Below are 22,443 nucleotides of genomic sequence, written 5' to 3' on the forward strand. Positions count from 1 at the left end.
TTTCTTCTATTGCATTTTGCTTTGTTTTAACTCATTACATCCGAGTGACGCCTCCAGGTGCATCTGCAGTTAACTCCTACTGACGCCTCTAGGCGTCAAATATTGCTTGTTCATATTTGCATCAATAATTCCAAAATCATGCTATGTACAAGGTTTTAAAATATCCTGTCTTAAATCTTATACAGTGGTAAACTTCACTGCATTAATATTTGATCTCTGTCTAGTGCAGGTAGAGACATTAACTGTTGTTTTTATGATATTAATATATAGATATCATTTTCATGTTTTTCTAAATATCTCAACAACCAAGTAACAGACAGACGTAGCCTCATACGAAAGCTCTCAGCTAGATTAATAAAATGCTGCTAACAGTATGTGTGTAACTTGAGTGGTTGCTGAGATATTGTAAGTTGTTCACAAAATATTACAAATGTAATAGTTAGTGTTTACTGTGACTTAGAAAATTCAGTTTAAGACCTAGAACCTAAAAAATGCTACCACTATAAAAATTGTTTGCACTGAATGGTTTGCCATCCATAGTTCTTTCTTAACCCCTGTGGTTTCACAGATATGAACATTTGTTTCAAATGTGAGGACTTAATTTGATTCTGTCAAAAGGCTTAGGCTCAGTACATTGGAAGTTACAGTGCAAATTTCCTGAGCTCCATTGGAGTGAATAAGTTAATGTTTTGTTCTTTTCTGGAGTTTTAAGAGGCCTTTGCTAGGGTCATATTGGAAAAACATCTTTTGCAGGCAGTGAAAAACATCCAGCTAATTATTGGGAGGAACTGAGAAACAGCATTCCTCATTTAACTACAAATATTTATTGGCATTTTTATTCAGCTGTAGTGCTTGTTTGACTTGCTGTTATCTGCCTGACTATTGCTGATCTCTGTCTGCATTTGATTTTTCCCACCCACCTGTCATGTCACTGTCATGCTTAAAACTTAGTGACTTTTGAGTTGACTGCTCCTACCATAAATCTGATTTTAGCCACTCCTCCTGGTCTCATCTCAAGAGCTCATTCTACAGAGCACTGAGAGATCAGCGGTGAAGGCCCTCCCCCTTAGTCTCTTAAGCTTGAGTTATCTTCTATTTCACTGAGAGATCAGCGGTGAAGGCCCTCCCCCTTAGTCTCTTAAGCTTGAGTTATCTTCTATTTCACTGAGAGGTCAGCGGTGAAGGCCCTCCCCCTTAGTCTCTTAGTGAAGGTCCTCCCCCTTAGTCTCTTAGTGAAGGCCCTCCCCCTTAGTCTCTTAGTGAAGGCCCTCCCCCTTAGTCTCTTAAGCTTGAGTTATCTTCTATTTCACTGAGAGATCAGCGGTGAAGGCCCTCCCCCTTAGTCTCGTAAGCTTGAGTTATCTTCTATTTCACTGAGAGGTCAGCGGTGAAGGCCCTCCCCTGTAGTCTCTTAGTGAAGGCCCTCCCCCTTAGTCTCTTAGTGAAGGCCCTCCCCCTTAGTCTCTTAAGCTTGAGTTATCTTCTATTTCACTGAGAGGTCAGCGGTGAAGGCCCTCCCCCTTAGTCTCTTAGTGAAGGCCCTCCCCCTTAGTCTCTTAGTGAAGGCCCTCCCCCTTAGTCTCTTAAGCTTGAGTTATCTTCTATTTCCTACCTGCCCACTTGCTAAAAATGCACTTTATTCAGCTGTTTTTACTTTATTAGTGCTTTTTCCTACTTTATTTTGCTTCTTGCTACACATTCTTAGAGTGTTCCCTTGCATTAAATCTGCTGCATTTATTACTGCTCATTAGTAACCTGATTACATTGTAACTGCTTTTCAAAGCCTCTTAGTTCTGATTTAAGGACTTGGGCTCCAAACTAGCTATCTTACATAAGGAAGGTTTGCAAGCTACTCTCTTGTGGCAGGAGAGGTAGCTTACACCCTTCTGAGTTGGGAACTGGTTGTTGAAGGCTTATCATGTCTATTATTCTAAAAGTGTCTTAGTTCTGGTTTAAGCACTTAGGTTTTAGGCCAGTTATTTTACATTACAATGGTTTGTGGTCTACATTCTTGTGGTAGGAGAGGGTAGCCTCCACCCTTCTGAGCTGTGTATTGCTGGAAAAGGCTTACTGTGCATTTTATTCTAAGTATCTTTATTCTGATTTATGCACTTGGGCTCAAAACTAGCTATTTTACATTAGGAAGGTTTGTGGTCTACACTCTTGTAGCAGGAAAGGTAGCTTACACCCTTCTGAGATGGGAATTGATGGTTGAAGGCTTATTGTATCTGTTATTCTAAAAGTGCCTTCGTTCTGGTTTAAGTGCTTGGGTTCCAAACCAGTTATTTTACATTAAGAAGATTTGTGGTCTATACTGCTGCAGGAGGAGAGGGTAGCCTCCATCCTTCCAAGCTGGAAATTGCTATTGAAGGTTTATTGTGCTTGTTGTTCTAAGTGTCTTTGTTGTAATTTAAGCACTTGGGATACAAACCAATTATTTTGCATTAGGAAGGTTTGTGGTCTACACTGTTGTGGCATTACTTTCTAGACAATTTTTTAAGTACTACAGCATCTAATCTGCTCATGGCTGAGTGCTGCTCATTAAGTTCCTTGTCTTATCGACTTATTCAATATTTGAATTTCCCGCACTCCTCCCTAGTAGATCAGTAGCCACAGATATGCACTTCCCGACTCTCTCTGTGGCCAGTCTTGTTGAGATGGGTATTCTGAAGCAATATAGCAATTGCCTAATGTACACTGACAACCCACTTATTTTTAACAAAACAGAAAAAGTATATGAGAGGTGCAAATCCACTTTAACACTGGAGGCAAAACTCTCTCATACAACCAAAACTAATCATATAGAGGTTGTCAGTGACACTTGCACCATGCCTACTGCACAGGGTAAAGACCCTACACATAAAACTACTTATGCTGAGGCATTTACAGGCAATCTTCCTAAAACACGAAGACCTCCTGTACAGCACAGTCAAAGAAAGAGTCCTCAATTATCATGTAAACACTCCGTTAAAACACCACCCACAGCTACATGTAGTAACACCGTATTCAATGCCTCTGCTGCTAAGCCCTTAAGGAAAACCAGCACATAGTCAAATTTCCTGGTCATTGGTTATTCTATAGTGAGACACACCAATGTCCCTCTCATTAGAATGAGTAAGGAGAGAGTCACAGTTAGCTGCCTTTCAGGGGCTAGGATCCATCAAGTCACACAGGCACTCAGGTCATTAAACCACAGGTAGCAGTATGAATCTAATATAGTCTATGTGGGTGTTAATGACCTAAGATGTACCTTTCTTGACTGTATGAAGCGAGATATAATTGAGCTTATTGATTGTGTGGCTCAGGCAGGTATGATCCAGCCACTGAGTAGCCACTGAGTAGCATACTACCTTCTCCAAGGAGGATGATGCCACATTACCAACAGAAACTGACTAAGTTTAAGAATTGGTTTAGCTTCTGGTGTCAGTCCAAGGGGGTACAATATTTGACAGCCTGGGAGGACATGCTTGACAAACCATGTTGCTTTGCCAGGGATGGTCTGCACTTATTCCTGCTAGTCTTTTGGATATTTGCAAATACCTTTTCCACCACCATAGTGCCTTTTTTATGCAATGCCAAACTGATAAACCCCCCAACTTAACTGAACCAATGAAGGAATATCTGCTCCATGCTAGAAGTCTTAATTCCCTGCAAGCCTTCGTCACCCTGGAGTGTAGACATCTGTGGAGTAACAGAACATGGTTTAAAGTCACTGAGAGTACACTAGCAATAATGCCTTTCACACCTTTAGATCAGCTACTGCATAAGAGAGAAATAAAGGTGGAGGAGTTTCAGTTTATATTAAAATCAACCTCATATTCAGATTAGTTAAAGTGTATAGATTAATAGGTGTTTACTAGGCCAAAGACCGCTAGGGTCTTTTTAAGCCTAGCCATGCATTCCAAATCTCTGACAATTTCTGGTACCCTTAGTAAGTGTAAGCATGAGCCTGGGAGTTGAACCATTTACAGGTTACCTGTGTCCATTAGAGACATAGGTGGCAAAGCAGGGATGAATTTCCAGTTTCACATCCAATTTTCCAAGTTGCACATAAATTGGATTAGGGAGGAACTCTGCTTCACATGGACGGGTAGCCTATTCCATAGATGGGGTAGTCTCTGGGATACATACCTATCTCTCCAGTAGGTCCTATTCATATCACAGGCAATGTTTAAGTCTTTGGAATGGCTAATTCTGGTGTTGTTTGTTTTGTGGATATGCAGGAGGTCCATCAGATGGGGTCTAACAATGCCCTGTATGCCAGGCATAGATTTCCCTTCAAAAGCCTGTAGCAGACAGAATACAAGGAAAGGGCCTTGAGGTGGTCTGCACTAGACATGTTACTTATGCCCTGTAATAGGACATGTTACTTATGCCCTGTAACAGGACATTTTACTTATGCCTTGTAACAGGACATTTTACTTGTGCCCTGTAATAGGACATTTTACTTATGTCATGTAATAGGACATTTTACTTATGCCCTGTAATAGGACATGTTACTTATGCCCTGTAACAGGACATTTTACTTATGCCCTGTAACAGGACATTTTACTTGTGCCCTGTAACAGGACATTTTACTTGTGCCCTGTAATAGGACATTTTACTTATGCCATGTAATAGAACATTTTACTTATGCCCTGTAATAGGACATTTTACTTGTGCCCTGTAATAGGACATTTTACTTGTGCCCTGTAATAGGACATTTTACTTGTGCCCTGTAATAGGACATTTTACTTATGCCCTGTAATAGGACATTTTACTTATGTCCTGTAATAGGACATTTTACTTATGTCCTGTAATAGGACATTTTACTTGTGCCCTGTAACAGGACATTTTACTTGTGCCCTGTAACAGGACATTTTACTTATGCCCTGTAACAGGACATTTTACTTATGCCCTGTAACAGGACATTTTACTTATGCCCTGTAACAGGACATTTTACTTGTGCCCTGTAATAGGACATTTTACTTATGTCCTGTAATAGCACATTTTACTTATGCCCTGTAACAGGACATTTTACTTGTGCCCTGTAATAGGACATTTTACTTATGCCCTGTAACAGGACATTTTACTTATGCCCTGTAACAGGACATTTTACTTATGCCCTGTAATAGGACATTTTACTTATGCCCTGTAATAGGACATTTTACTTGTGCCCTGTAACAGGACATTTTACTTGTGCCCTGTAATAGGACATTTTACTTATGCCCTGTAACAGGACATTTTACTTATGCCCTGTAACAGGACATTTTACTTATGCCCTGTAATAGGACATTTTACTTATGCCCTGTAATAGGACATTTTACTTGTGCCCTGTAATAGCACATTTTACTTGTGCCCTGTAACAGGACATTTTACTTATGCCCTGTAACAGGACATTTTACTTATGCCCTGTAACAGGACATTTTACTTGTGCCCTGTAATAGGACATTTTACTTATGTCCTGTAATAGCACATTTTACTTATGCCCTGTAATAGGACATTTTACTTATGCCCTGTAATAGGACATGTTACTTATGCCCTGTAATAGGACATTTTACTTGTGCCCTGTAATAGGACATTTTACTTGTGCCCTGTAATAGGACATGTTACTTATGCCCTGTAATAGGACATTTTACTTATGCCCTGTAATAGGACATTTTACTTGTGCCCTGTAATAGGACATTTTACTTATGCCCTGTAATAGGACATTTTACTTATGCCCTGTAATAGGACATTTTACTTATGCCCTGTAATAGGACATTTTACTTATGTCATGTAACAGGACATTTTACTTGTTCCCTGTAATAGGACATTTTACTTATGCCCTGTAACAGGACATTTTACTTATGCCCTGTAATAGGACATTTTACTTATGCCCTGTAATAGGACATTTTACTTGTGCCCTGTAATAGGACATTTTACTTGTGCCCTGTAATAGGACATTTTACTTATGTCCTGTAATAGGACATTTTACTTATGCCCTGTAACAGGACATTTTACTTATGCCCTGTAACAGGACATTTTACTTATGCCCTGTAACAGGACATTTTACTTATGCCCTGTAACAGGACATTTTACTTGTGCCCTGTAATAGGACATTTTACTTGTGCCCTGTAATAGGACATTTTACTTATGCCCTGTAATAGGACATGTTACTTATGCCCTGTAATAGGACATTTTACTTATGCCCTGTAATAGGACATTTTACTGATGCCCTGTAATAGGACATTTTACTTGTGCCCTGTCACAGGGCATTTTACTTGTGCCCTGTAATAGGACATTTTACTTATGCCCTGTAACAGGACATTTTACTTATGCCCTGTAATAGGACATTTTACTTATGCCCTGTAATAGGACATTTTACTTGTGCCCTGTAATAGGACATTTTACTTAGGCCCTGTAATAGGACATTTTACTTATGCCCTGTAATAGCACATTTTACTTGTGCCCTGTAATAGGACATTTTACTTGTGCCCTGTAATAGGACATTTTACTTGTGCCCTGTAATAGGACATTTTACTTATGCCCTGTAATAGGACATTTTACTTATGCCCTGTAATAGGACATTTTACTTGTGCCCTGTAATAGGACATTTTACTTGTGCCCTGTAATAGGACATTTTACTTATGCCCTGTAATAGGACATTTTACTTATGCCCTGTAATAGGACATTTTACTTATGCCCTGTAATAGGACATTTTACTTGTGCCCTGTAATAGGACATTTTACTTATGCCCTGTAATAGGACATTTTACTTGTGCCCTGTAATAGGACATTTTACTTATGCCCTGTATTCTTTTAGTGAGGACCCTCTGTGGATGTTCCAGTTGTTGGATATGCTTGGTTAGGTACTTACCAAAGGGGGCATTGTACTCAGTGATAGGTCTGATGAATGCCAAATACAGTGGAACAATGCCTTCCTTGGACTTAGATGCCATACCTTTGTTTATAAGTTGTGCAACAGAGAATGATTTCCTCACCACTGTAGACACATGATGGTCAAAGGCTGGATTACTATCTATGTGTGTCCCTAAGTCCCTGACTACTGGATCAACTCTAATGGGTGTGTTGTCAATATAATAGCTACCGGGGATGAATGACCTCCCACAGGATACTATTCTGCATTTCATGGCATTTAGTTTTAGTCCATGACTCTGACACCAGTTGTTTGTCTGTGTCAGCCCTCCTGGAGAACATTTGTGTCAGTGTGAGATTCAATGACAGCTCCTAATTTGCAATCATCTGCAAATTTAGTCAGTCAGAGACCACTGACATTGGCATTGACTTCTGAGAAGTAAGTGCCAAAAAGGAGCAGTCCAAGGACTGATCCCTGAGGGACTCCACTTGTGACTGGCCTCTTTGTGGAGGTGGACTCCTCAATTCTAGCTTCCTTGGTCCTATTTGTGAGCCAGTTGGCTAGCCACTGGGTATAATATGGGTTTGTACCTAACCTCTTGAGTTTGTCAGCAATGTCCGAGTGGCGTATTGTGTCAAATGCCTTGGCCAGGTCAAGGTAGGCAGTGTGAATGATTTTGCCCTCATCCATTGCTTTGGTAACCTTCTCAAAGAAGTCAACCAGCTTGAGTAGGCATGATCTGCCCTTGACAAAACCAAACTGGTTTGGGTCCAGTGTCTGGGGGGTTACTATATCTCTGTTGATCATCTCCATGATAATTATTTATATGGCTTTACATATAAGATTAGTGAGACTTATGGGTCTGTAGTTTCCACTGACTGTAGATGGTCCACCTTAATGTAGAGGGATGACTGTTGCCTTTCTCCATTCATGAGGCATGAAACCTGTTTGGCAGCTACAGTTAAATAGTAATTCTAGAGGCCCTGACAGGTCATATTTTATGCTATTTAGAAGGCATCCTGGGATATTGTCTGGTTCCACTGATGTAGTGTTCTTAGTATTATAGAAAGTATTTAGGACCTGTTCCCTTTATGCTATTTAGAAGGCATCCTGGGATATTGTCTGGGCCCATTGATGTAGTGTTCTTGGTCTTACAGAAAGACTTAAGGACCTGTTCTCTACTGATAGTAGGGAGAGTTATATTTGATGATATTTCCTGAGGGAAGGTTGAGAAGGAGAGAGGGGTAAAGTTAGAGCTGAATTTATTAGCCAGGATTTTGCTATGTCTTCTGGCTCAGTATAGGTGGCTCCATTTACAACGAGCTCTACACACAATTGTGTATTGCCTTTGAGATTGCAGACATAGCTAAAGAATGCTGTGTAGTCGTCACTGGCCTGGGAGGCCAAACTTACCTCAAATTTGGCTTTGGTAAACTTTATTTGTCCCCTGAATTGTTTGTTTACTTTGATGAGAGTGCTTTTATCCTGCTGGGTGCTGCGCCTCATAATTTTTGCCATGACCCACTGGAACTCATCCGTGTGCAACTCACCATAAACAGGGTCTTGTACCATCCCCTTGCAACCTACAGGTCCCCCTCCATATCCCAGGAAACCCACACTACCTATCTCAATGTACTAGAGTCCTTCACTGTTCAACCACATCTTCATAGGGGATCTCAACTGCCCCTGTATACATTGGGTTCATAGATTCATAGGCTGGTACTAGGCTATTGGCCCTAGGGCCTTTACAAGCCTAGCCATAACAATTCCCTGGCTATTTTTCCCATACTATTTACTTCCGTGGACCCCTGTCTAGCAGGGCAACTGACATGATCCCTGGGGTGAATTTCCTTTCTCCCATCCAATCATCAAGGTTCCTTTTGAAGAGGGCCAAAGAGGTGCTCTGCTTGACATGTATGGGCAGTCTATTCCAGAGTCTGGGGAGTCTCTGAGTCAGGAACTTATCCCTCCAGCATGTTTTACTTATTGTGATGACAAGGTTTAGATCCCTGGAGCATGTGGCTCTGATGGATTGGGATTTCTTTAAGCGTAGCATATCCAACAGCTCTGGGTTTGACATGGTCTTGTATGTTAAGCAGAGATTGCCTCGGAGTAGACGATATGCGACAGAGTACTAGCTGGAGTTTTTTAAGGTGGTCAGCATAGGGCATCTGCTTTAGGCCTGTGATTCTTTTAGTGAGGTATTTCTGCTGCCTTTCCAGTTGTTGCAGATGTCTTGAGAGGTACATACCAAATGGGGCATTGTATTCTATAATGGGTCTAACGAGGGATGAGTACAGTGGGACAATGACCTCTTTTTCTGGATGAAAAGCCCTTAGTGATGAGATGTGCCACATAGAAGGATTTCCTGACTGTTGTGGTGATGTGGTTATTGAAGGTGAGACCACTGTCCACCTGTGTCCATAAGTCTCTTATCACACTTGCGGTGTTTATGTGGTAATTCACGGGTACATGTTTTTTCCCAAAGGGGATAACTATACATTTCTTGGCATTGAGCTTGAGCCCATGGCTCTGGCACCAAGCATCTGTTTCTGTAAGGCCCTTTTGTAGAGTATCGACATAATTTGGAGATTCAATAATGGCTCCCAGTTTGCAGTCATCTGCGAACTTTGTTAGCCAGAGTCCCTTAGTGTTGGCTTGTACTTCAGAGAAGTAGATGCCAAACAAGAGAGGTCCCAGGACTGAACCCAGAGGTACACCACTTGTCACTTGTCTGGAGCTGGATTTGGAGTCAGCTACTTTTACAGTGTGGGTTCTGTCAGTAAGCCAGTTGGCAACCCATCGAGTGACGTAGGGATTAATGCGCAACTTATTAAGTTTATCTATGATTCCAGAGTGGGGGATGGTGTCAAAGGCCTTGGCGAGGTCTAGATAGGCTGTGTGGACTGCCTTACCCTTGTCCATGGCTCTGGAGACTGATTTGAAGAAGTCAGTCAGGTTCAGGAGACAAGATTGGCCTTTCAAGAACCCAAACTAGGTGGAGTCCAGTGTTTTAAGGTTGCCAATGTCTTTGTTTATAAGTTCCATGATAATACGTTCCATGGCCTTGCAGATCAGGCTCATCAGACTGATGGGGCAGTAGTTCCCGTGATCCAAGGTGGATCCCCCCTTGTGGAGTGGGATAACTGTAGCTGTGCGCCACTCAGTGAGCATGAAGCCTGAGGTGAGGGTATGATTAAACATGACACTTAGGTGAGGTGCCAGTTCATTTTGTAGTTCATTTATCACTGTCTCTGCATTATCTGTGTATTTCTACAAAAACAAACAAAAAAAAAATAAATAATCCTTGTTTTCTCGCCTTTCTCGACTAGTTTAGACCAGTATATAGGCATTGCTGTATTTTGGGCTGTGGTGTAGTTCCTGTGTTGTCCATTACCTTACTTGGATAGAAGGAAGTTTCTTTGCTCACCAGTGGGAGTGGGGAGCCTTGAGCAGCCTACCTGTCCTTGGGGGAAGTGACCTCAGCACAAGAAGCTGTAGTAACTGGTTGTTTGGGACCATTCCTAGCTCTTTTGTAGTTCACTGCTTAAAATCCGCCTCTGGGCATTTTTTTCTGGCTATACTGCTCAGACAAGCTCCACGTGGGTTTACAGAGTAGTCCTAGCAGCAAGGAACTCGAAAAAGCGACTACCTTCTGGATTTAAGCATATTTGCTTCTTTTTCACTGGAAATAGCTTCTGTTGCTTACTTTAAACTAGCCTGAACTGTTTTTTTTCCTGATTACTGCATTTATTTTTAAATCTGCACTTAAAGTTACATAGTCGAATTTAATCGAAAGTTTTCTTGTTTGCTTGTTTAATTTAACTGTGGAGGCTGCCCACTAAAGTGTGCTAGCCTGTGTAACTAATTTATCACTGTCTCTGCATTTTCTGTGTATTTCTACAAAAAAAACAAAAAAACAAAAAAATAATCCTTGTTTTCCTTCCTTTCTTGACTAGTTTAGACCAGTATACAGGCATTGCTGTATTCTGGGCTGTGGTGTAGTTCCTGTGTTGTCCATTACCTTACTTGGATAGAAGGAAGTTTCTTTGCTCACCAGTGGGAGTGGGGAGCCTTGAGCAGCCTACTTGTCCTTGGGGGAAGTGACCTCAGCACAAGAAGCTGTAGTAATTTTGTTTGGGACCATTCCTAGCTCTTTTGTAGTTCACTGCTTAAAATCCGCCTTTGCATGGCTTTGCGCGGTCATGCGCATAGCTCAGCGCTGGTTAAACAAGGTTAAACTTTTTTTGGCTCCGCCAAGTCTGCTCTTCAATTTTTCCCTTAGAACTGTTCTGCTTGCAATCTAAACAGCCTATACTCTATCTGAAAAGCTCAGCACTTGCTCCTAAAGCACTTTTATACAGGTAAAGCACTCTTAAACAAAAGAAAGTACTTCATTCACCTAAATTCTGTTGAGTACACATCTCCCTGTAGGTCCTTTCTGACTCAGTTACACAGCAATCTTTTTCACTATTTCTAGCATGTCGAAGGGTCAGTTGCTGGCATCCTCTCCTGTTCAGCTGGTGAATCTGGGAATCTTGAGGCAATGTTAAAATTGCCTCATGTACACAGACAACCCTCTCCTCCTCCCAACAAATACAAATATATGCGAGAGATGCAACTATATAGCCAAACTGGAGGCTGAGCTCTCTCAATTCAGTACTGGCAAGACCAGTCGGGAGGAGAAGGTAACCACGCACACCACAAACCCAGTCTCACATAGAACTATCACAACTGCAAACCAAACACATAAACACACAAAAACATACTGAGGCGCTGATTAAAAATCTACCAAAACAACAGAGGCCTCCAAAGCAGACACCCAAGCAACCACCACCTCAAGACATAGCACATGCAACACATAGTTCACAAAGTCAGTGTGCTAAACAGTCACAGCCCTTAAGGCCAAACAACATGCCAGACACACTTGTAATAGGTGACTCCATAGTCAGACACACTGACGCCCCGCTCACCAGACTGAACAAGGAAAAGGTCACAGTAAGCTGCCTGTCGGGAGCTAGAATCCGCCACATAACACAAGCACTCAGGTCACTCCACAGCAAGTACAAATATGACTCAGTCATTGTACATGCCGGTGTGAACGACCTGAGACGTACCTCCCTGGACTACATGAAAAGAGACATAGAGGAGCTCTCTGATTATGTAGCCCAGGCCGGTATGACCCTGACCCTGAGCAGCATCTTACCCTCACCAAAAATGATGCCACAGTACAAAGACAAAATGATCAGTTTTAACAATTGGCTTAATTACTGGTGTCATTCTAAGGAGATCCAATGTCTGTCTGCTTGGGATGACATGCTTGACAAGCCACGCTGCTTCTCAAGAGATGGCTTGCACCTGTCACCCTTGGGCTTCCGGATATTGGCCAAAGCTCTTGCCACCTCCACAGTGCCTTTTTTAGGCAAGACTCAAATGACAAACCTACCTCCCTAGAAAACACAAGTGGAAAAAAACTAAGGGTAATGCTGCTCAATGCCAGAAGTCTAAACCTCAAGATGCACGCCCTCGAAGCCCTCCTCAGTATGGAGAACATCGATGTCTGTGCAGTGACTGAAACCTGGTTCAAGGCTCCTGAGAGCACCCCAGCACTATCAGGTTTTACCTCATATCATGCTTTCCGGCCCCAAAACTTGGACCGAACCACAAAAGGAGGGGGAGTATCCATTTTCATCAAAGATACCCACACCTCCAGGTTAGTGGCAACGCAGGAAGCATCGGAGACTATCCAGGTGCAACTAACCATAGGCAAAACTGCCTTACAGTTTGTAGCATGCTACAGACCACCCTCTCAAACTCAGGAACCCCACACAGCCTTCCTGAAGACACTGGAGAGTATGAATGTCTCTCCAAATACCATCATTTTGGGAGACTTCAACTACCTAAACATAGACTGGGAACATTACTCAAGCCCCAACACCCTAGCCCAAAGGTTCATAGAATTCATAAACTCAAATGCAATGGAACAACTAGTCACCATTCCCACAAGAGGAGACAATATACTAGACCTGATCATCACAGACATGGGGACAAAATGCTCCACACCGGAAGTATATCCCTCTTTGGTAAGATCAGACCATAAATTAATCTCACTGGAAATCCACATCCCGCCCCCACCCCCTGCACAAAAGACCACAGTGAAGAACTTCTCAAAAGCAAACTTCACACTTCTTAAGACTGAAGTGGTATCCTTCAAGGCCCCTGGGCCAGTGGAAACCACAACCCACACTGCTGAATCCTTTGCAAATGCCTTCTATGGGCACCTTCAAGAATGCATGCATCATGCAATCCCAAATAAAACCAAGACCCATTCCCCCAAAGGCAGGCACCCGGTCTGGTGGACCCCAGCCATAAACAAACTTTACAACAGGAGGAGAAAGCTATTACATGACAGAGCAAAATCCCTAAAAGGGAAGGCGTCTCTGATCAGTACTAGCAAAAAACTACGATCACTCATAAAATCATCCAAGGCCAACTTTGAGAGAAAAATCGCAAAAGACACAAAAGACAATCACAAGGCCTTCTTTAGCTATGTTAGAAACCTGGGTGGAAACTCCCAGATATGCTCAGAGTTAGTCCAAAATGACACAAAATACACTGAACCCACTGACATTGCCAACATTCTGGCAGACAGGTTCAGTGCAAATTTCTCCTCCCCCTCCACCCCAAAAGGGGAAATAACTGTCCCAGCAGAGTGTGGCCTCCCTAACATCTCAGATGCCCAGGTGAGAGCCGCCCTCTCTAAAGCTAAAAACACAGCATCAATGGGACCGGATGGTGTCCCGGGCTGTGTGCTACATGAACTCCAAGAGGAACTAAACCCACACATAAGGCTGCTGTTTAATCTTAGCCTTACTACAGGATACGTACCCAAAGAGTGGTGTACGGCAACAGTGGTCCCACTTCACAAAGGCGGTGCTTCTACGGACCCTGGAAATTACTGCCCCATAAGCTTGACGAGCCTGGTCTGCAAAGCTATGGAGAGGATCATTATGGAACTCATAAACAAAGACATTGGGGACCTACAGACATTGGATCCTACTCAATTTGGCTTTGTCAAGGGCAGATCCTGCCTTTTGAACTTGATCGACTTTTTTGAAACAGTCACTAAGGCCATTGATGAGGGTAAGGCAGTTCACACAGCCTACCTTGACCTTGCAAAAGCCTTTGACACAATACCCCACTCTGGCATCATAGACAAACTCACCAGCTTAAATGTAAACCCATATGTCACAAGATGGGTTGCAAACTGGCTCAAGGACAGAACCCACAGGGTCAGAGTTGCTGGAGCTATGTCAGACTCTAAGCCAGTCACAAGCGGTGTCCCACAGGGCTCAGTCCTGGGACCCCTCTTGTTCGGCATTTATTTTTCCGAGGTACAGGCAAACATAGGAGGATTGTGGCTGACAAAGTTCGCAGATGACTGCAAACTGGGCGCCATAATTGATACTCCAGCGGACACAAACATCCTTCAGAGAGGCCTCATAGAAACGGATAATTGGTACCAGTGCCATGGCCTTAAGCTGAACGCCAAAAAATGTATAGTCATACCCTTTGGGAAAAACAAGGTACCGACAAATTACCACGTAGGCGGTAATCCATTGAGTACTGAAGATGTAATCAGGGACCTAGGGACCCAGGTTGACAGTAACCTCTCATTTGACACTCACATTGCCAAAGTGGTTAGGAAGACCTTCTATATTGCCCACCTTATCATGAAGGGTTTCACATCTAGATCAAGAGAGGTCATTGTGCCCCTGTACTCTTCTCTTATCAGGCCAATGATTGAGTACAATGCCCCATTTGGGATGTATTTCACCCGACACCTGCAGCAGTTGGAAAGACCCCAAAAGTTCCTCACCAAGAGGATAAAGGGTCTTAAACATATGTCATATGCTGCCCGACTGAAAAAACTCCAGCTCTATTCAGTCGCATACCGCCTACTCAGAGGTGATCTGTGCCTGATGTGCAAGGCCATGTCCAATCCTGAATTAATGGACATGCTCCACCTCAGAAAATCCAAATCCATCAGAGCCACGAGAACAAGTGACTTAAACCTCAACACAGAAATAAATAGGACGTGCTGGAGGGACAGATTCATAACCCAGAGGCTCCCTACACTATGGAACAGAATCCCAGTCCAAGTTAGGCAGAGCCCCTCACTGACTCTATTCAAGAGAAATCTCGACGAGTGGATGGGAGATCGTAGGTTTACCCCGGGGGTCATCTCTGTGTTACTACTAGACAGAGGCATAGTAAACTAATCTAAAAGGGCATAGTATTCTCATCCTAAGGGGTGGTGTAAGCCACATACACTCTGGCTAGGCTTATAAATGCCTTAGGGCAGATAGCCGAGTACGAACCTATGAACCTATGAACATATGTAGTACACAGCTCAGGATGTCATCTGGTCCCATGGATGCTGTATTCTTAGCTTTGGAAAGTGTGTTTTTTACCTGTCTGGCCATTATTACCGGAATTTGGCAATCTTCCGGTATTGAGATGGGCCATTTAGGGGGTGAGAGGGGGGGTGAAGTTGGCACTGAATCGATCTGCCAGGATATTGGCAATATCCTTGGGATTAGTATATTTAATGCCATTCTGCTGTAGCTCAGAGCATATCTGAGCATTGCCAATTAGATTCTTGACATAGTTATAGAATGCCTTGTGGTTGTCTTTGGAATCTTTGGCAATTTTATTTTCGTAACTAGCTTTGGAGAATTTTATGAGGGATCTCAGCTTCTTACTGTGGTTGGTAAGGGAGTTTTTTTGCATCCTGGGATTTTCCTCTTTTCTGCAACAGTTTCTTCCTTTTGATGTAAAGTTTGTTTATGGCAGGGGACCACCAGATTGGCTTCCTTTATTTGGAGGAGAGTATCTTGATTCTATTTAGGATGGCATGATTCATGCATGAGTGGATGTGCTTGTACAGTGCCTTAGTGTAGGACTCAGCAGTCAAACTTTCAGTTCCCATCTGCAAGGGTGTCATGAAGTTTGTAACTTCTGACTTGAGTAGCATGAAGTTGACTTTGGAGAAGCTTTTTATGGAGGTTTCCTTACTCAGGGGTGGGATGTAGATGTCAAGGGTGATTAGCTTATGGTCTGATCTGACCAATGAGGGGGTGACCATAGGTGTGGAGCATCGATTTCCCATGTTGGTAATGACCAGGTCTAAGATATTGGAGCCCCTGTTGGGACTAAGGATTAGTTGATCCAGGGCATTGTAATTTATGAATTCCAAGAACCGTTGGGTAAAGGTGTTGGTACACGAGTAGTTTTCCCAGTTAGTGGCAGGGTAGTTTAAATCACCCAGTATTAGGGTGTTTGGTTGTATATTAATATTTTCCAGTATGTTTAAAAAGGTGTAGTGAGAATCTTGGGGCATGGTGGGGGATCTGTAGCAAGCTGCAATTTGGATTGCAGTCTTACCTAGTGTTAGTTGCACCTGGAGAATTTCAGACACATTGTGTTGGGCAACTAACCTGATGGTGTGATATCCTTGGTGAATATGGACACTCCTCCACCTTTAGTGTTTCGATCCTGCTTTAGTGGTCGAAAAGTGTGGTAAGAGTTGTAGCCTGGTATTGCAGGGGTGCTCTCTGGAGCCTTGAACCAGGTCTCAGTTACTGCACAGATATCAATGTTCTCCATTTTTAGGAGTGCCTCGAGAGAGTGCATTTTGAGGTTTAGACTTCTAGCATTGAGTAGCATTACCTTCAGATTTTGCATCCTTGCACCTGTTATGGTGGTGGTTTTGTCCTTTGAACTTTGTCTCGAAAAGCCACTATGGGGTGGCAAGAGCCTTAGCCAGTAACCTGAATTTCAGGGGCGACAGGTGCAGACCATCTCTGGCAAAGCATCATGGTCTGTCAATCATGTCGTCCCATGCAGACAGATACTGGATCCCCTTTGAATAACACCAGAAGCTTAGCCAATTGTTGAAGTTAATCATTTTGTCCGTATATTGTGTTATCATTCTGGGCAAAGGCGGGATGCTACTCAGGGCTAGGATCATACCTGCCTGGGCCACATGATCCGAGAGCTCTTCCATGTCTCTTTTCATGTAGTCCAGGAAGGTACATCTTAAGTCATTCACTCCAACATGGACAATGACAGAGTCGTATTTGTACTTGTTGTGGAGTGACTTGAATGCATGAGTTATGTGTCGGATCCTGGCACCCGACAGGCATCTCACTGTAATTTTCTCCTTGTTCAGCCTGGTGAGTGGGACATCAGTGTGCCTGACTATAGAGTCACCTATGACTAAAGTGTTAGGTACGTTGTCATGCCTTAGGGGCTGCTGCTGGGTGGCACACTGGTGTTGTGAGCTATGTGACACTTTGGTTGTGATTGGTGTTCGTTTGTGTTTCAACTTTGGAGGTCCTTGTTGCTTGGGCAGGTTACAGTTAAGGGCCTCCGCATATGTAGATTTAGTGTTGCTATGTGTGGGTGTTGGTTTAGAAGGGCTATGTGTTGCTTGAGGTGTAGTGCGGGTGTTAACCCTTTCCTCTTGACTGTCTAGCACAATCTTGGGCGGAGAGAGCTTTGCTTCCAGTTTGGCTATGTAAGTGCATCTCTCACAGGTTGTAGTGTCGGGTGGTACGAGGAGAGGGTAGTCTGTGTACATCAGGCAATTGCTGCATTGCCCCAGTATGCCCAGATTCACCAGGTGGACAGGAGAAATCAACGGAAGCTGACCCTTGGACGTGCCTGATTTGGTGCTTTTTTTGAAAAGTACAGGAGCTGTTTTCCCTTGCCTTAGCAAGGTACTTTGCAATCATAGGCTGTTTAGTGCCTATGATTAATTTATCCTTATTAATAAGGAGAGTTGAGTACTTGTATCAGTTTAAGGCTTACTAGTGCTTTCCAGCAGGTATTAGAGCAAGTGCTAGTCACAGGGATGCTTAAACGTAAGATGAAAAAAAATGGTTTATCCTAAACACTGCAGTGTGCACTAGAGAAGTTAGATGTGAAAGTAGGTAACTTAAGTTTTACGTATCTAAAAAGTTAAGTTTTAGTGGAGAGTCACTATTTTTAAACAGCAAGATAGATTGAAAGGGGGTGATCACTTTTGTATTCCAGTACTATGGAATATAGTAGAATGGCCAATACATTAAAATAGTTGAAGGGGAGTGATTTCACAAAATGATAATTTTGTGCTTACTCACACAAGCCAGTGAAAGCAGAGAGGAAATGAGATATATGGTCAAATTAACATAAGAGGCAGGCAACTAGAAAGACAGTGGTATTTAAGAACATGACAGTGACGGGGGGGGGGGGGGGTGTAAAATTTCTGCCTGATTCACAAGAGACAGAGCTGTGGGGGTATTTTGAAGTTTTAATATGCAGTTAAAAGCAGAACACAAGCAAAACACAAGGTAAAGAAAACAAATCACAGCACTCAAAATATAAAAAGACAATAAACTAATACAAAATACAACAAATAAAAAGCAAACCAACTTTTCCCTCACAGCAAAGTGTAGCAGAGTCTGGGTGAGCCTTTCCAATAAAGGGAATCCTACACCACTTCCAATGCAGAAGCCCAGAGATTCCTAAACTTTGTTAATACCAACATCCTGGACTCTTTGCCCATTCTCCTACTGGGGTACAAACATCCTTGACCTTCTACTTCAGCAAAACCAAAAACCCTACTCTTCCAAGGCTAAACTGTCTCGTTCCAGGCACCCCCAAACCCAATAAACATCACATGCTGAGCTACTTACAGAAATGTCTGTACAGTCATACTGGCAGCTGTGCCTGCTTGTTTTAAGAATAAGACAAACTCAAAAGACAAGCCACCCTGGTGGAAACACAGTACCAGTAAGTTATACAACCAATAAAAAAAATCTTGGCCAAGCATAGGAGGTACAAAGTCATACATACTAAACCCCCCTGACCAATCTAAAGAGGCAGCTAAAAGGGTTAATTAATACTTCAAAGGCTAAATTTGGAGAAAATATAGCTTCTCATGCAAAGGAAAACCACAAATCTTTCTACAGCTATGTCCATAAACTCAGGGGAAATATGCAGCAATGCAGAGAATGTATTGGAAATGGCATCACTCACACTGAACAGAACACTGCCAACTTTTTGGCTGACAGGTTCATCTCAAATTTCTCCCCCACTCCCCATTGACAGTCAAAAAAGTATATACTGTATACCACACTCTCCCCAACCATTACTAGGGAACAGGTCATCAATACACTTTCCAAGGCCAAAAACACTGCATCATAGCGCCTTGATAACATCCCAGGATGCGTACTAAATAGCATGAAACATGACCTTTCTGGTTCACTTGAATCACTTTTCATCTGGAGCCTACAGTCAGGTTTAAAGGAATGGAAGATGGCTACAGTCATTCCCCTGCACAAAGGAGGTCCAACCACTGATTTGGGTAACTCCAAGCACATAAGTCTTAGCAGCCTCATATATAAGGTCTTGGAAAGAATTATTATGGGAATGATGAATGAGGACACAGGTAACCTGCAAGCACCAAACTCATCGCAGTCCGGCTTTGTTAATGGAAGATCGTGCCTATTAAATCTGGTCCACTTTGAGAGGACCACCAAAGCATTTCACGAAGGTAAGAATGTGCACACAGCTTACCTCGATCTGGCCACAGTTTTTGACACAATACCCCACTCAGACATTATATAGACAAGCTCACTAATTTCAGTATAAACCCTTTTATCACCCACTGGATAGCCAATTGGCTCACTGATAGCACCTAGCAGGTCAAACTAGGTGAGGTGACCTCCACCAAGAGGCCAGTCACTAGTGGAGTCCCCCAAGACTTGGTACTGGGCCCCCTCCTTTTTGACAGCTATTTCTCTGAAATGGAATGGCTGACTAAGTTTGCGGATAATTGCAAGCTGGGGGTTATCATCGATTCTCTAGCATACACAAGCATTTGTCAAGAAGGTCTGTCTCTGACTAACAAGTAGTTAAAAAGCCGTGGTCTTAAACTCAATGCTAAGAAATGCATAATTGTATCCTTTGGGAAGTCAGCCATCCCGGCTAATTACCATGTTGATAGTACGCACCTAACAGCCAACCCAGTGGTCAGAGACCTGGGTACGCACATAGACAGTAGCCTTACTTTCGACCCCTATATGACCACAGTGGTGAGGAAATCATTCTATATTGCACAGCTTATAAGTAAGGGTGTGACATCTACATCCAAAGAAGTCATTATTCCACTGTACTCTGCTGCTATCAGACCAATCATAGAGTACGAGGCCCCATTCAGTATGTACCTGACCAGGCATATAGAGCAATCAGAGTGACCGCAGAGGTTCTTTACAAAAAGAACACAAGGCATAACAAACCTGCCTTATGCAGAGCATTTTAAAGATTTTTCCTTCTACTCAGTCTCCTATAGATTGCTGAGGGGTGATCTATGATGCAAACACCACACATATGAATCTATTTTGAATTCATTAGTGAAACAGTACCGGAAATAAAAGGTCCAGGGACTTGAATTTTGTCTGTGACTTAAATGGAACATGCTGGGGAGATAGATATGTGTCCCAGAGACTGCCCCTCCAGTGGAACAGGCTTCCCATCCATGTGAAGCTAAGCTCATCTATTACCAAATTTAAGCACAACCTAGACCAAATGATGGGGAATAGGAAATTTACAGCAGGCCTGGTACCCATGTCCCTTATGGACAGAGGTAGCTTACAAACGCTTGGTCCTTAATGCCCTGTTTGGATTCAGGACATCATTATTGTTTACTTGGTTAGGCTTAGAAAGCCCCCCCCCCAGTCATTAGCCTAGTACAAATGTATTACTCTATGAGTCTATAAGGAAAGTCATATAAGATGTCTAATGAGATGTTGTAGGAGAGCATTAGACAGGGGGCTTGAATGGCTAATTGTTTGCTGGCATCATAAATTGCTGGGAGGTATCAACATTTGTAAGGGTGTCTGATAAAAAGGTGCCACAGGAGGCCATTGGTGGCATGTCTGGGCAAATGAGGTGCTGTGCAAATGTAACAGCCAAGAAAACATTGCACTTTGCCAGATGTTAGGCACTTAGGGCTTGATGCATGGCTCTACTTGACAAACGGGATACCAGGACATCGTCCATTGCGACTGCTAGAAAGGTGGTGGATGGAATGCTGAGGTAGAAGATGATTGCTAGAGCGGGCTTACAGAACACCACCTTTTGGAATGCTGGAGCGCAGATGTTGGTGGCTGGTAAGTATAATCTTGGACGACGGTTAAATGAAATGAAGTGGGAGGATCCTGAGATGCCAGTAAGTGCTAAAATCCATATGCTTTCCAGTTTCCTAGTTCCTGTTTGTCATATGCCTCATGATAGGAAGACTGGAATTTAGCTAACTTGAATTTTATGTACACATGTAATGGAAGAGACCGTTTCATAAACTGTGTTAACCTCCGTAAAGATTGTTTGTGCACAGGAGTCAAGTGATCACAAACGAATCCAGAGAGGAGGATCCTTACGATATGAACAGTATGCCAGTTCCAGTTTAGCACGGCGAAGTAATTCAGACTGCTTACAGAGCCGTTTACCAATCACACAACATTTTGGACAGGTAAGGAAACAGCAATGTACAGCTAAGTGCTTGGCATAACTGTATGTACAGAGAAAAAATGTTTAAGCTGGAAAAGTAAAGTATCTCATCATATGAGCCCTAGGCTTATAATAAATACATTTATGTTATTACAGTCATGTCATCCTTTATTTTAGTTACTTCAACCAAAATGGGAACAGTACAGTTAGAATTAAATGTCCCTTTAAGAAACATAAAAAAATGACAGCAAATGTAACCCCAGTCATTGCTTCTGTCTTTCTAATGTCAAATCTATACAGCTTAGGAACAAAGCAAAATCTTCTGCAAGTTTGTTGTTGAGTTCACTAGAGGCAAACATCTACCAGTAGTTTATTTCCACATATGATGTGTTATTAATGTTTCCTTGTGATCTCTTAAGAGGAGTGACAATCTCATCTTCTAGGCCTTCTATCACTTGGTAAATTGTTTATTTAACAAATACCTTTTTAACACAGAACTGCTGTTAGATAAGTATATGCTTCTTCCATTATGGGAATGCTTTTACTCCGAGCCCTTAATTCTTCAGGTACTTAATCATGTTGTAACAGTCCAAACTGAGGCCTTGAAGATCTATAAGGCCACTGACTTCTGATGACCGCATGTCAAAGTTCCCTAATACTCCTTGTGAGATCTACTTACCTTCCTTCTGCAAATCTATTGCCAACACATCCTGTGTGGTGGTCTGTGCCTTTTATTTGTGAAAAAGAGAGTTTGGCTTGGCTGTGCAAGAAACAACTTAACAGTAGGCAACAAAAAACCAAAGACTCTTCCAACAGATAAAACGCAGCAGAAAGGAAATAGAAAAAAAAATTAAAATAGTTTGAAAATAGCTTATCCATCCAGAAGGATAGCAGTCACTCCCAAATGTGAGTGCATGAGGTTCAGAATGAAGACCAGGGATTGTTTTGTCACCTAGACCTAACAGGATGATTACACACGCCATTAGCCCATCTTCTGTCTAATCTCTGTCCCTGAAAGGAATACAGACAGTATAATACACAGAGGACTAT

The 22,443-nt window shown here is 42.5% G+C and overlaps 1 protein-coding gene across 4 annotated transcripts in view; it reads left to right on the forward strand.

The window, feature by feature from the left end:
• The window catches only part of LOC122790092 (DENN domain-containing protein 1B-like), a 1,285,568-nt gene that overhangs the window by 1,172,013 nt on the left and 91,112 nt on the right, over positions 1-22,443 (forward strand). For 3 of the 4 annotated variants that reach the window (XM_044057656.1, XM_044057658.1, XM_044057659.1), the window contains one exon: positions 21,266-21,415. In XM_044057656.1, coding sequence (XP_043913591.1) covers positions 21,266-21,415 — 150 coding nt within the window. The remainder of the gene's footprint in view (positions 1-21,265; positions 21,416-22,443) is intronic. The other variant, XM_044057657.1, reaches the window with a different exon arrangement.

Source organism: Protopterus annectens, chromosome 15.part0, assembly GCF_019279795.1.
Source record: "Protopterus annectens isolate FY-2018-M chromosome 15.part0, PAN1.0, whole genome shotgun sequence".
NCBI classification, from domain to species: Eukaryota; Metazoa; Chordata; order Ceratodontiformes; family Protopteridae; genus Protopterus; species Protopterus annectens.